This window comes from Ovis aries, chromosome 3, assembly GCF_016772045.2.
Source record: "Ovis aries strain OAR_USU_Benz2616 breed Rambouillet chromosome 3, ARS-UI_Ramb_v3.0, whole genome shotgun sequence".
NCBI lineage: Eukaryota > Metazoa > Chordata > Mammalia > Artiodactyla > Bovidae > Ovis > Ovis aries.
This window is the reverse complement of record NC_056056.1, coordinates 90,778,799-90,790,940: the sequence shown is the minus strand read 5'-3', so window position 1 is coordinate 90,790,940 and position 12,142 is coordinate 90,778,799. Positions and strand designations below refer to the sequence as shown.

The 12,142-nt window shown below is 38.3% G+C and overlaps 1 protein-coding gene across 31 annotated transcripts in view; it reads left to right on the top strand.

Annotated features, from left to right (window-relative positions):
- Positions 1–12,142, top strand: part of LTBP1 (latent transforming growth factor beta binding protein 1) — a 454,253-nt gene that overhangs the window by 233,960 nt on the left and 208,151 nt on the right. For all 31 annotated transcript variants that reach the window (XM_060412286.1, XM_042246288.2, XM_060412293.1 and 28 more), the window contains 2 exons: positions 1,297–1,521; positions 2,915–3,183. In XM_060412286.1, coding sequence (XP_060268269.1) covers positions 1,297–1,521; positions 2,915–3,183 — 494 coding nt within the window. The remainder of the gene's footprint in view (positions 1–1,296; positions 1,522–2,914; positions 3,184–12,142) is intronic.

Sequence of the window (12,142 nt, the reverse complement as noted above, 5' to 3'; positions counted from 1 at the left end):
ATGTCTATAGTAGGTCTATAGGATGTAGACAGTGTGGAGTGCAGCAGAAAGCTTTGGCTCAGAAATGTGGTTTTGAGTGACATCATCATATGATAGGATGAAATCAGAATGTGTAGGGTTAGTGGAGCAGATTATAAGATCAAATCTTGAAGCACATCTGTGTTTAAAGGATAAGGAAAGAATGGAGTCTGCAAAGAATAGCAAGAGAGAGTGGACAAAGAGGAAAGAGCAGACTAGGTGGGTGAGATGTCACAGAAGCTAAGGGAAGACTGAAATCCAACCAATGGATTTAGCAATGCGGAGACCATTAGTGACCTGAGTAAGAGGAGTTTCAGTGTAGGAGAGGTACAGACACAAAGAAGGGAATACAACTTGGTGCTGGCTAGCTAGTAGTGAGCAGATAATTCTTTTGGAAAGTTTGATCATGGAGGAGAGGATTGAAGCAGAGTAGAAGCTGAAAGAGAATGGAGTTGAGAGACTTATTTTTTAAGCTGCTGGAAATACAATCAGTTTAAAGGCTGATGGGAAGAATTCATTAGTTGTAAAGAGGTTGGCCATAAGCTGAATTTAGCCAGAATTTAAAACTCTTCATAAAATTCTTCACCCAAACACATCCTTTTACCTTTTGGTATTCTAAATAAATTCCCAACTATTAATCTCTCTGCTATGTCTAGGTTTCACTGTGGTCTTGTTATCCTAGTAGGATATCAAATTCCTGTAAAGCAGGATTCAAACTATTCTCCTCCCTTATTCTGGGTAGCACTTAGTTCAGTTCCTTATGTAGAGAAGATTCTCAACAGATATTATTTTTAGCACTCTCATTTGTTTATTCTTGGAAGAAATATTTAATGTCCACTATGAACTGGACGTTATTTTAGTTGCTGAGGATATAAAGTTCATTAAACCAAGCATTCCTTTCCCCAAGGAGTTTATAATCTAGAAAGACAGTAAATAAACTAGTAATAGGAAAACAAAGTAAGTACAGAATGTAAGAGATATCCTGAGTAATATGTATATTTACATATATGTTTTTTTTTTCCCCATGAATTCTTCCCAGCATTGTGAATGAACAACCACAGGCAATTCGAGAGCTAAATGACTTACTTAAGGTGGAAAGAAAAAGATAGTTTTAAAAAAAAGGAAATATTTTTGTCCCAGTGTAGGTTCTCCTCTGTTTTCCATTTCCAAAGTCATTGGTAATGTGATGGCTGTGCTTTGGGGGTGTTACATTGGTTGATTGTTACTTAGATTTTGAGAAACTAACCAACTCTTCACATTTTCTCTTTCCCGTTACAGTAATTTGCCATCTTCCATGTATGAATGGAGGCCAGTGCAGTTCGAGGGACAAATGCCAGTGCCCTCCAAACTTCACAGGGAAGCTCTGTCAGATCCCAGTCCATGGGGCCAGCCTGCCTAAAGTATATCAGCATTCCCAGCAGTCAGGCAAGGCGTTGGGAACACATGTCGTCCACTCAACACATACTTTGCCTCTGACCATGACCAGCCAGCAAGGAGTAAAAGGTAGGCTGACTGTTTCGATTTTACCTATTCGTCAGAACTCTGTTAACACGCCAAACCTATATATACAGAAGCCAAATGCCTGTGGGGTTGGCACTGGAACAGAATATGGGCCCAGTTATATGGTGACAGTGCTTTCTCGGCTACAGAGAATGGTACCTAGGAAATGAGAAAATGGAGCCCATCTTTCTCGGGTGACACAGGACCAAGAGCTGATAAACGTACACGCTGCTCTTCTGGCAGGACCTGGGCAAGGGAAAGATGAACAAGATGGTGTTCTGACTCTCATGATCATTAATCATCTAGTAGATCACACGGTACCTGCTGTTGAATACCAAATCTATTTTGTAGTCAAACAGTGCTTGGTTTTAGTTCTAGACAATCTGTAACTTGCCTGGGCTTCAGTTTAGTCATCTGTAGAGGAAGATAAACTAGGTCACTTGGAGCTCAAATTCTATGACTAATTCATTCTTTTCAACCTGGCACCTCTCACACATGCACAATTTTTTAAAAAGGGGTCAGAGAAGTGTTACTGGCTCTTATTCTTTAAAACCTGAATCTTAGCATCAGAAGATAAAATTCTGTGTGAAACCTGCAGAGAAAGAAAATACTGATATAAAATGTCACACTTAAATATTTTGTGTGTGTGAAAAGAAGCACAAAAGTATGTACACACCAGGTTAAGGGTAAGAGAACTATGTTTTTTGAAATTGTGTTATAAATCCTACAATCTCTCTGATGGAAACTTTGTGAGAAATTAGAAAATAATCTAACTTTTGAGTCTTAATTACTTTTGTTTGATAAAATGTATGACCGCAAGTAGCACAAATTTCATAGTTTTTTGGCTCTTCTGAAAAAAATGTTTCATGAATCCATTATTCTGAGAGGTTTAAATTTTGCTTTGTAAAAGTAGTTTTACTCTTTAAAGGATATAAATTCAGATTTAGTTCTTGAGTGTCCCCTTTTACTCTCAAGAGTTTTAATGGCTGTGCAGCAAAACTAGATCCATACTATGAATCTTTTATTTATCCTATGTATAATATATATGTGGGCTTTCCTGGTGGCTTAGCGGTAAAGAGAATCTGCCTGCAATACAGGAGACATGGGTTTGATTCCTGGGATGGGAAGATCCCCTGGAGAAGGGAATGGCTACCCACTCCAGTATTCTTGCCTGGGAAATCCCATGGACAGAGGACCTGGTGGGCTACGGTCCATGGGGTCACAAAAGAATTTGGCATGACTTAAACAACAAAACAACAGCATAATATATATGTACTTAAGTATATTTGCATGTATAGAATTTAGTTTCATGCTGATGAGCATGAAAATTTACTTTCATCGTGACGTGCATGTTAATTATTTACAGCTGATAAGTTTTCCTCCCGATCTGTTTTAGTGAAATTTCCTCCTAACATAGTCAATATCCATGTGAAGCACCCTCCTGAGGCCTCGGTCCAGATACATCAGGTTTCAAGAGTTGATGGCCCAACAGGTCAGAAGGTTAAAGAAGCTCAACCAGGCCAGTCCCAAGTCCCTTACCAAGGCCTTCCTGTCCAGAAGACCCAGACGGTCCATTCCTCATACCAGCAAGTCATTCCTCACGTGTATCCGGTGGCTGCTAAGACCCAGCTGGGCCGGTGCTTCCAGGAAACCATTGGGTCACAGGTGAGCAGCACTGCCCAGCCCATTTTAGTGATGTGTTCTAGATAGTCTCTTTTAATAGGAAAGACAGCCTTGATGAAATGAGGTTTTTGTAGAAGGAATTGGCAACCTGTGGGCCTGTTACTATAAATAAAGATTTATTGGATACGGCCTGATCCATCATTTACATACTGTCTATGTCTGCTTTCATAGACATATAATCCTACTGACAGAAGGATTATATACTTTCAGTGAGGTCATATGATCTGAAATGCCTAAAATATGCTCTGCAAAGACCTGTACAGAAAGAGTTGCCAACCTTTGATATATAAGATACTATAAGCATTGTAAGATGTTTGGAGGTATCCATAAGATAATAGTATGTATTGAACTTCCAGAAATGCTGCAAGATGTCCATGATTGCTTGTTGGTAGTTTTTCAGTTACAGTGATCTATATTTAAAGCATGTGTCAAGCATGAGATACGGTACATGAGATATATTCTACAGAGATGTTTGAAAAATTTCATGCCTTTTTGCAATAGTTTGCTGGCTAGTGGATATAGTCAAGTTTTGGATCCATCAGATAATAATAATTTGTCATCTTTTATTTTCTTATAAAACTATATAACTAGAATAGCAGTGTATAAGTTATTTGAAGTGTATTTTAAATATTGTATTTATGTGTAACTGTAGGTCTGTATATCATTAAGTGAGAGAGAAGTTGAATTTTCTTTAAAACTCATCATTGAACGTGCATAGTAAAAGCAACAGAAAATTACTGGTTCCTCGACCACAGTTACTTGGTGCTTCCTGCTTTGGAATTATGTGATAATGACATAGCTTTGTTCTGTAGTTCTTCTCCCGTCACTTGATTATGGTTTTAACCCCTTGTGAGAAGATCTGTTTATCTACTGTTACCTGAACATTCAAAAAATTATGTGTGTCTGTGTGTGTGATATATGTTGATAGTAAAATCAATCATTCTTGCTTTTGAACCTGGAGAACACTTTTAGGTGCTGGGCAAGTCTATGGTTAGGTCATCTCCTTTCTTCTAGTTCTTTGGTTGCTATTGTGTCCGACTCTTTTGCGACCCCATGGACTGTAGCCTCCTAAGCTCCTCTGTCCATGGGATTTCTCAAGCAAGAATATTGAGGTAGGCTGTCATTTTCTTCTCCAAGGGATCTTCCTGACCCAGGGATTGAACCTGTGTCTCCTGCATTGGCAGGGTTTCTTTACCACTGAGCCACTAGGGAAACCCTTTTCTCCTAGAGGAAGAAGCAAAATTGGTTTGTAGACCAGAATGGAAAGAAGAGCCATGTAGAGTTATAAAACATTGGTTAGAGCCATGGGCTCAGCACTTGGTGGCAAGGAACCAGCTTCCTTATTTGTAAAGTGGAGACAAGAGTATGGAGCTTGGTCAAGATTAGACTAGGCAAAATGACATGCTCTGCAAATGTTACAGAACTATAAAAATACTAGCTTAGAAAATGCTTACCTATTGAGAGAGTCAAGCGTAAAAATAGAGCAGATGATTGCTTTTGTCATGTAACTTCACTAAGGCAGGGAAGGTTTAATCTCCCACTTAACGTTGGTCTGCCTGTAGAGCCTGAAATGCCTACTGAAAGGGGGGCTTTTTCTTCCTCAGTTGAAGACCAGGTTTAAACATGCCTTTTGCAGAAGGAATATCATCAAGTTACATTTAGCTTAGAAGTAAAGACTGGATTACTGTGTTAAAGGCAAGTTTTTACAGTGGCAGTGGGGCTGAAGTAAGACTTATGCACTGCACAATTTGCCCCAGAAAAGCTTTGGAGGAGGAGGATGAATTTGGTGTCACTTGCATTGTTTAGTCATTTCAGCTTAGGTCGATCACGGGAAAAAGCAGGTCCTTTTAAAATTCTGACTCTGTGGGAGAGGGAGAGGGTGGGATGATTTGGGAGAATAGCATTGAAACATGTATACTATCATGTAAGAAATGAATCGCTAGTCTAGGTTTGATACAGGATACAGGATGCTTGGGGCTGGTACACTGGGATGACCCAGAGAGGTGGAGGCTGATGGGAGGTGGCTTCAGGGTTGGGAACTCATGTACACCTGTGGTGGATTCATGTCAATGTATGGCAAAGCCAATACAGTATTGTAAAGTAAAAAAAATAAAATTTAAAAAATAAAAATAAAATTCTGTGCCCAGTATCTTTCTCCTTAGTTTCCAAATTGGAACACAGATGGTAAAAAGCAAGAAAATGAGATGTCAACAGACTTTATTATTCTTGTACATGTAATTGTAGGCAGACACTTGCTCACTGGAAAGAATATAAACAAATTATTTACTTTTAGGCTTAAGGTGGATTATACAATTCACATGAATTGAATAGTTGGTGGAATTATCCAAATAATTCAGACTCATTGGAATACATTTTTGCCTTATCTGGATATTTCCCTGACTTCTGATCTAAATGATCCCAACAGGGATCTCAATGCTTAATTCATTTTGCATGTGTAGTCAGTAATACACAGCTTCAAAATATTCTCAGAACACATTTTTTTCCTATTGGTGAGACATGTTGAATGTCTATGATTGTCCAGTTTGTGCAATTAGGATGATCCAGGCATTAAAAAATTACTGACAAAATAGTCAATAGTATATAAGATGTATCCTACAAAGGTGTTTGGAAATATTTGTGCTTCCTTGCTATGGCTGTTTTGCAAATACAGCTATAGAGGGAGGTATAAGTGGATTTTAAATCAATGGCAGAAAACCCTAACGAGTACTTAAAATTTTATTTATTATTTATTTTAAATAAATACTGATGTTTTGCTCAGTAGCAAGATTCTTATTCACTGTAGGTTACACCTACTGAGAACTCAATGTCATAATCAGTAAGCACCTTTGTTTATGTATTGCCATTAGAGGTCATATGCAAAATTTGGTACAAATACTCTTGTTTCTGTAGCACATTCTAAAAATGAAGCAGTAAACTTGAGGTGGAAAATACAACATGAACTGTGATCAGTGTATTCGAATGCATGGGACTTTCACAGAATAGAATTTCGGGGCCTGCTTGGATGGTGGAGGAAAATGGATGATTGGTTAGGAAACTAAGCTCACAGAGAAGAGTGGAGAAATTAAATAGAGGAGAGAGAACACTGTAAGAAACAGATGAGGAAGAAGCATCAGAAGAGACCAGAGAAGTAAACCAGAGTAGAGTTCCTGGCAGATGTTGGCACAGATATGAAGTCTTTTAAACCTTAGGTGTAAGGCAAAATAAATGACTTGGTGTCAAATTAAAACTAGCATGATGCCCCTTTGATCAAGTGATCAAATTCAGAATCATTAAAAGCAGGACAAGTGACATTATGTGCCTCCTAATGGGCTACAGTATGAAATGTACAGCAACACCTTAAAAGGATTCTTGCCAGAAATATATAGCAGAATCTAGTTGAGTCTTTACACCTAACCTCCAGCTTATAGGGAATACTGAAGGTGAAAAAACAAGCTGAAACTATCACATCAGAAAGATTGATAAATTGTTGCTTGGTTTCTTTGAAACATTCATATCATTAAACACACACACACATTCATATCGTTAAACACACTCACACACTTTGAAACATTCATATCATTAAACACACACACACACACACCCACCCACCCTCCCACCTTCATAGGGAATACTGAAGGTGAAGAAACAAGCCAAAGCCATCACATCAGGAAGACTGATAAATTGTTGCTTGGTTTCTTTAAAACATTCATATCATTAAAAGCACACACAAACATTTCCCCAGAAAGACACACACATACACACACACACACACACTGACTTCCCCAGAAAGAGACTAGAGAGATAACAGCACATCTAATGTATAAACCTTAATCATATCTTGGTTTAAAAAAAAAAATCAACACCCAGCTCTGAAAGACATTTAAAGAACAATTGAAGATGTTTAAATATGGACTGGATATTAGATGGTATTTTGAAACTATTCTTTTCTTAGCTGTGATAATGGTATTAGAGGTATGTAGGGCAGTGTCCTTATTCTAGAGTGAGGAATGCCATAATGTCTGTAATTTACTTTCAAATGCCTTTTATACACAAATATAGCAAAATTGTAACAGCTATTGACTCAAAGGTAGAAATACAAGTGATTACTGTTTTTATTCTTTGAATTATCTCAGCATATTTGAAAATTCCTTATAAGAAAAAGAAAGAAAATGTGAACATTTTCTTGACTTATAGATAGAATAATATAATTTAAAGATGAATTTAAAAGCCCTATGTTTAGTACATTTAATGAATATCTAGAAAATTTTAAAAGTTACAACTTTTGAGTGAGATGGAAGTGGATATGGACGTGGTAGACATGAGGAAGCCAGGGAGGAGAAGTTGGCCTTGGTCCAGTTGTGAAATGATCAGGGTCTAATCTAAGAAGTCAACTTGAAAATGAGGAGTTCAACGCAGAGGCTTTTGTGAAGGATCCAGCATCAGGATTTGATTATGGGCTGTTGTAAAGAAAAACATGGTGATGAGCTGGACTATTCTGAACTTCCTGGCTTCAGAAATCAGATAAATGTGCTGTCTGATTGATTAATTGACCCTTGCAGGGGAGGACTATGAGGTAAAGATGAGTAGCAACATCTTTGTTTTAACCAGTTCCATCTTTGATTGATGTCAAGAGTCAGGTATTCTTGAATATCAGTCAGGGAATCCAATGCTGTTTTATTTTTTATTTACTTGTTTATTTTTAATAAAAAGTTTTTTAAAATATAAATTTTATTTATTTTAATTGGAGGTTACTTTATAATATTGTATAATATAATATTGTATTATATTGTATGAATCCACCATGGGTGTACACGTGTTCCCCATCCTGAACCCCTCTCCCACCTCCCTCCCCATACCATCCCTCTGGGTCATCCCAGTGCACCAGCCCCAACATCCTGTATCCTGCATCGAACCTGGACTGGTGATTTGTTTCTTATACATGTTTCAATGCCATTCTCCCAAATCATCCCACCCTCTTCCTCTCCCACAGAGTCCAAAAGACTGTTCTATACATCTGTGTCTCTTTTGCTGTCTCACATACAGGGTTATCATTACCATCTTTCTAAATTCCATATATATGCATTAGTGTACTGTACTTCACTCTGTATAATCGGCTCCAGTTTCATCTACCTCATTAGAACTGATTCAAATGCATTCTTTTTAATGGCTGAGTAATACTCCATTTTGTATATGTACCACAAGAGATGAAGAGAGAGAGGATTAATGGAGAAAATTCAGTGGTTAACGAATAGATCTAGTGATGATAGATAAATAAATACAGATTTTTTGGACTTGTCTTAATATCATAAAGTGGAAAGAATAGGAATAATGTGATTAGAAGTATCTAAAATGTTTTTTACCTTGATGGAAAGTATCAAGATAAAGGGGAAAATACCTTTCTATTGTGATGTTTCTTCTTTCAGAGTCCTAAAAAATAATTTATTCTTAAAGATTATATAGACTGTTTATTTCTATGTGAATCAGGTTGGGTACGGGAATCACTAAATTCACCTTAAAGTATTAAGGGAACAGAAATTAGTAGAATATATAGGGTGATCAGGGCTTCCCCAGTAGCTCAGCTGGTAAAGAATCCACCTGCAATGCGGGAAACCCTGTTCAATTCTTGGGTTGGGAAGATCCCCGGGGGAAGGGATAGGCTACCCATTCCAGTATTCTTGGGCTTCCCTGGTGGCTCAGACAGTAAAGAATCTGCCTGCAATGTGGGAGACCTGGGTTTGATCCCTGGGTTGGGAAGATCCCCTGAAGAAGGGCATGGCAACCCACTCCAGTATTCTTGCCTGGAGAATCCCCGTGGACAGAGGTGCCTGGCAGGCTGCAGTTAGTGGGGTTGCGAAGAGTCGGATACGACTGAGCAACTAAGCACAGGATGGCCAAGAGGAGTTGGTTTCTTGAATGTAAATCAAGTTTGAACTGTACTACAAGAAATAAAAGATAACTAATGATAACCTACTGTATTGCGCAGGGAGCTTTATTCAGTGTTCTATAATGAACCTATATGGGAATGGAGTCTGGAAGAGAGTGGATGTATGTATATGTATGGGTGACTCCCTTTTCTGTACAGCAGAAACTAACACAATATTGAAAATCAGTTATGCTCCAAGAAAAAATTAAATCAAGTGTGAAATAGTTGAAAAGTCATAATTTTGGCAAAGATAGGTATCTGTGTTACCTACAGTAAGCACTGGTACTCCATAAATGTTTGAAAATATTTCTAATATTTTGCTCAATGTATAGATCAAATTAGAATTACATTTCTAGTGGTGATAGTTATTTCAACATCTCCAGCAGGTTTTCATCTCTAATGTGTGCTTACTCACTCAGTCGTGTCCGACTCTTTGCAACCCTATGGACTGTAGCCTGCTAGGCTCTTCTGTTCATGGAGATTCTCCAGGCAAGAATACTGGAGAAGCCAAATTTCATAAAATACCCCTCAAATCTATTTTTGCACCATAAGGTCATTGAATGGGCACACTTTTTCCATTGTTCAAGGGTGTCCTTTAGTCTAAATGGATTTTCTTGACAGTGACCCAAGTTGGAGACTTATTTGGCATCCAGAGTCTTTGGTTGTTTCAAACACGTTTTATGTATTGCCCAATTACTGGAAATAAGCATTTACAGCAACCTAATGATGCCAGATGGTATGACAAGACCTTGTGAGAGATGGAGGGTTGGGAGTCCAGCTTCCATGTTGGGTGTGCCACTGCCGCTTTGTGAAACCATGTGTTTTTTGTTCATTGTGGAAACATGCCCCTTAATTAGACAGTCGTACAAGATGAGACAAAAATTCAAGTGCCTCAAGACTTTCCTATTGCAAGTGCCAAAAGAGCAGCACATTGCACATATGAATGCTTGCGTTAATGAGAACAGAAATACTAGAAAACCTGAAGTAGATGTAAACAGAAGAGAGAGGATATTTTTAGTACAGCACTCTAGCACAGATAATCAAATAATGCTCAAACTCACTTTCATAGTTGGCAACCATAAAATCCCCATATTTTGGGGGAAAAAAGCTTCATAGGTACAAGATGTACAAACTATAAGGTATAAAATAAGTTATAAGGGTATGTTGTACAACATGGTAAATGTAGCCAATATTTTACAATAATCATAAATGGAGCATAAACTTGAAAAACCATGAATCACTGTATGATATACTTGTAACTTACATAATATTGTATAGCAACTGTACTTCAATTTAAAAAAGTAAGGAAAGTTTAATTTTAAAAACCATAAGAAACACTCTAAATTCTCTAATATATATTCTATAGAAGAAAGTAAGCTTTTATGTTTATTGGGAAGAAAAGGACCACTTCTTGATGTGAAATCCTGGTATCACTGAAAAAAATCTTTCTTTCCTTTAATTACTGGTCATATAAATAATAAGCCCTTGGGCAAAAATTAAGCAGTTTGTGATCCCCTTAGAGGTTCTAGAAGTTGGACAGGAAAATAGAAACAATGGGCCTTTGGAGAAAGAGATTCTTTAACTGAAGATTGGTCTTTTTGGCAGATAAATTCAATTACATCCTCATGCTTGAAACCACAGTACTGGGACACACACACACTTCTGAAGGACCAAACAGATTCACTTCCTTTTGTTAGAAGACAAAACTCTTTTTTTAAAAAAAGAAAAGCATCATAGTGAAACTAGCATGATGTGAGCTCACTGAAGTATATTAACTTCATGGCTGAGAGTACTTTTTTAAAGTCTCAGGACTTTGAAGAAAAATATTTCCTGGTTTCTACCACATAAAAGCCAATGAAAAAATAGAGCTGTCTGTTGACTCTACACAGCAGAAAAAGCAGAGATGGGTAATTAGAGATGTATTGGGTTGGCCAAAAAGCTTGTTTGGGTTTTTCCATAAGCCTCTTAGGTGGCATGAGTGGTAAAGAACCTGCCTGTCAATGCAAGAGATATAAAAGACACGGGTTCAATCCCTGGGTTGGGAAGATCCCCTGGAGAAAGGCATAGCAACCCACTCCAGTATTTTTGCCTGCAGAATCCCATGGACAGAGGAGCCCAGTGGGATACAGGCTATAGGGTCACAAAGAGTCAGACATGTCTGAAGCAACTTAGCACAGCACATATAAGATGTTATGGAAAAAACTCGAACAAATTTTTGGCCAGCCCAGTAGATGTAGCGATGGGCTTCAGACTTTGAAAATCTCTTTTCATTGATGAGAAAGGAATTTAGTGCTCAATTAAGGGATCTAGGACACGAAATTCTGCTTAGAAACCTCTTCTTTGACTTCTTCAGACTCTCCTCTGCACTGATGATGAGCATTACTGGGGTGAGGCCTGAAGTGAGGATGAAATACTAATTTTCTCCTCATGTGAGGATAATGCCAGAATGGTTGTAATGCTTTCACACTGGTTAATTCCATAATTGAGTCCATAACTTACATAAATAGATGAGAAGTTTCAAGAAGGAACAACTATGAATATAAAGCATCTTACTGAAGACTCTCGGCCTCTCGCTTCTGTGTTATCCCTTATGTGGTGAGGTGGACTGAGTTAGCCAGGCTGGGTCAACAGTAGGGGTAGGCGTGTATGTGGTGCTCTTCCCCACTTCCCTAGGCAACATGCTTTTGGGGTCAGGGGTCTCCTGGGTGAACTTGACCTTCTTGCAGAGGTGCTGCTAGGCAATGATGAGGGAAGGTAGGGCCAGAGTTACCAAATATCTCTGCCTTCTCCGGAAGCAGAGAGCCCCAGGAGGGTGTGTTGATTGCATTTACTGCAGTTTGGCCTCCTTCAGATGGAATAAAGCATAGCCAGCAGACACTTCCTATGCCATCTGAGATTTGCTTCAGTGTCCGACTCAAATAGCCTTTTGGCATAATCTAAGCAATGCTTAACTGACTGGTAGAGAGTCTGGTTGTCCCCAGTGGCTCTGAAATGCTTATCTTTGCCAAACCTTACCTG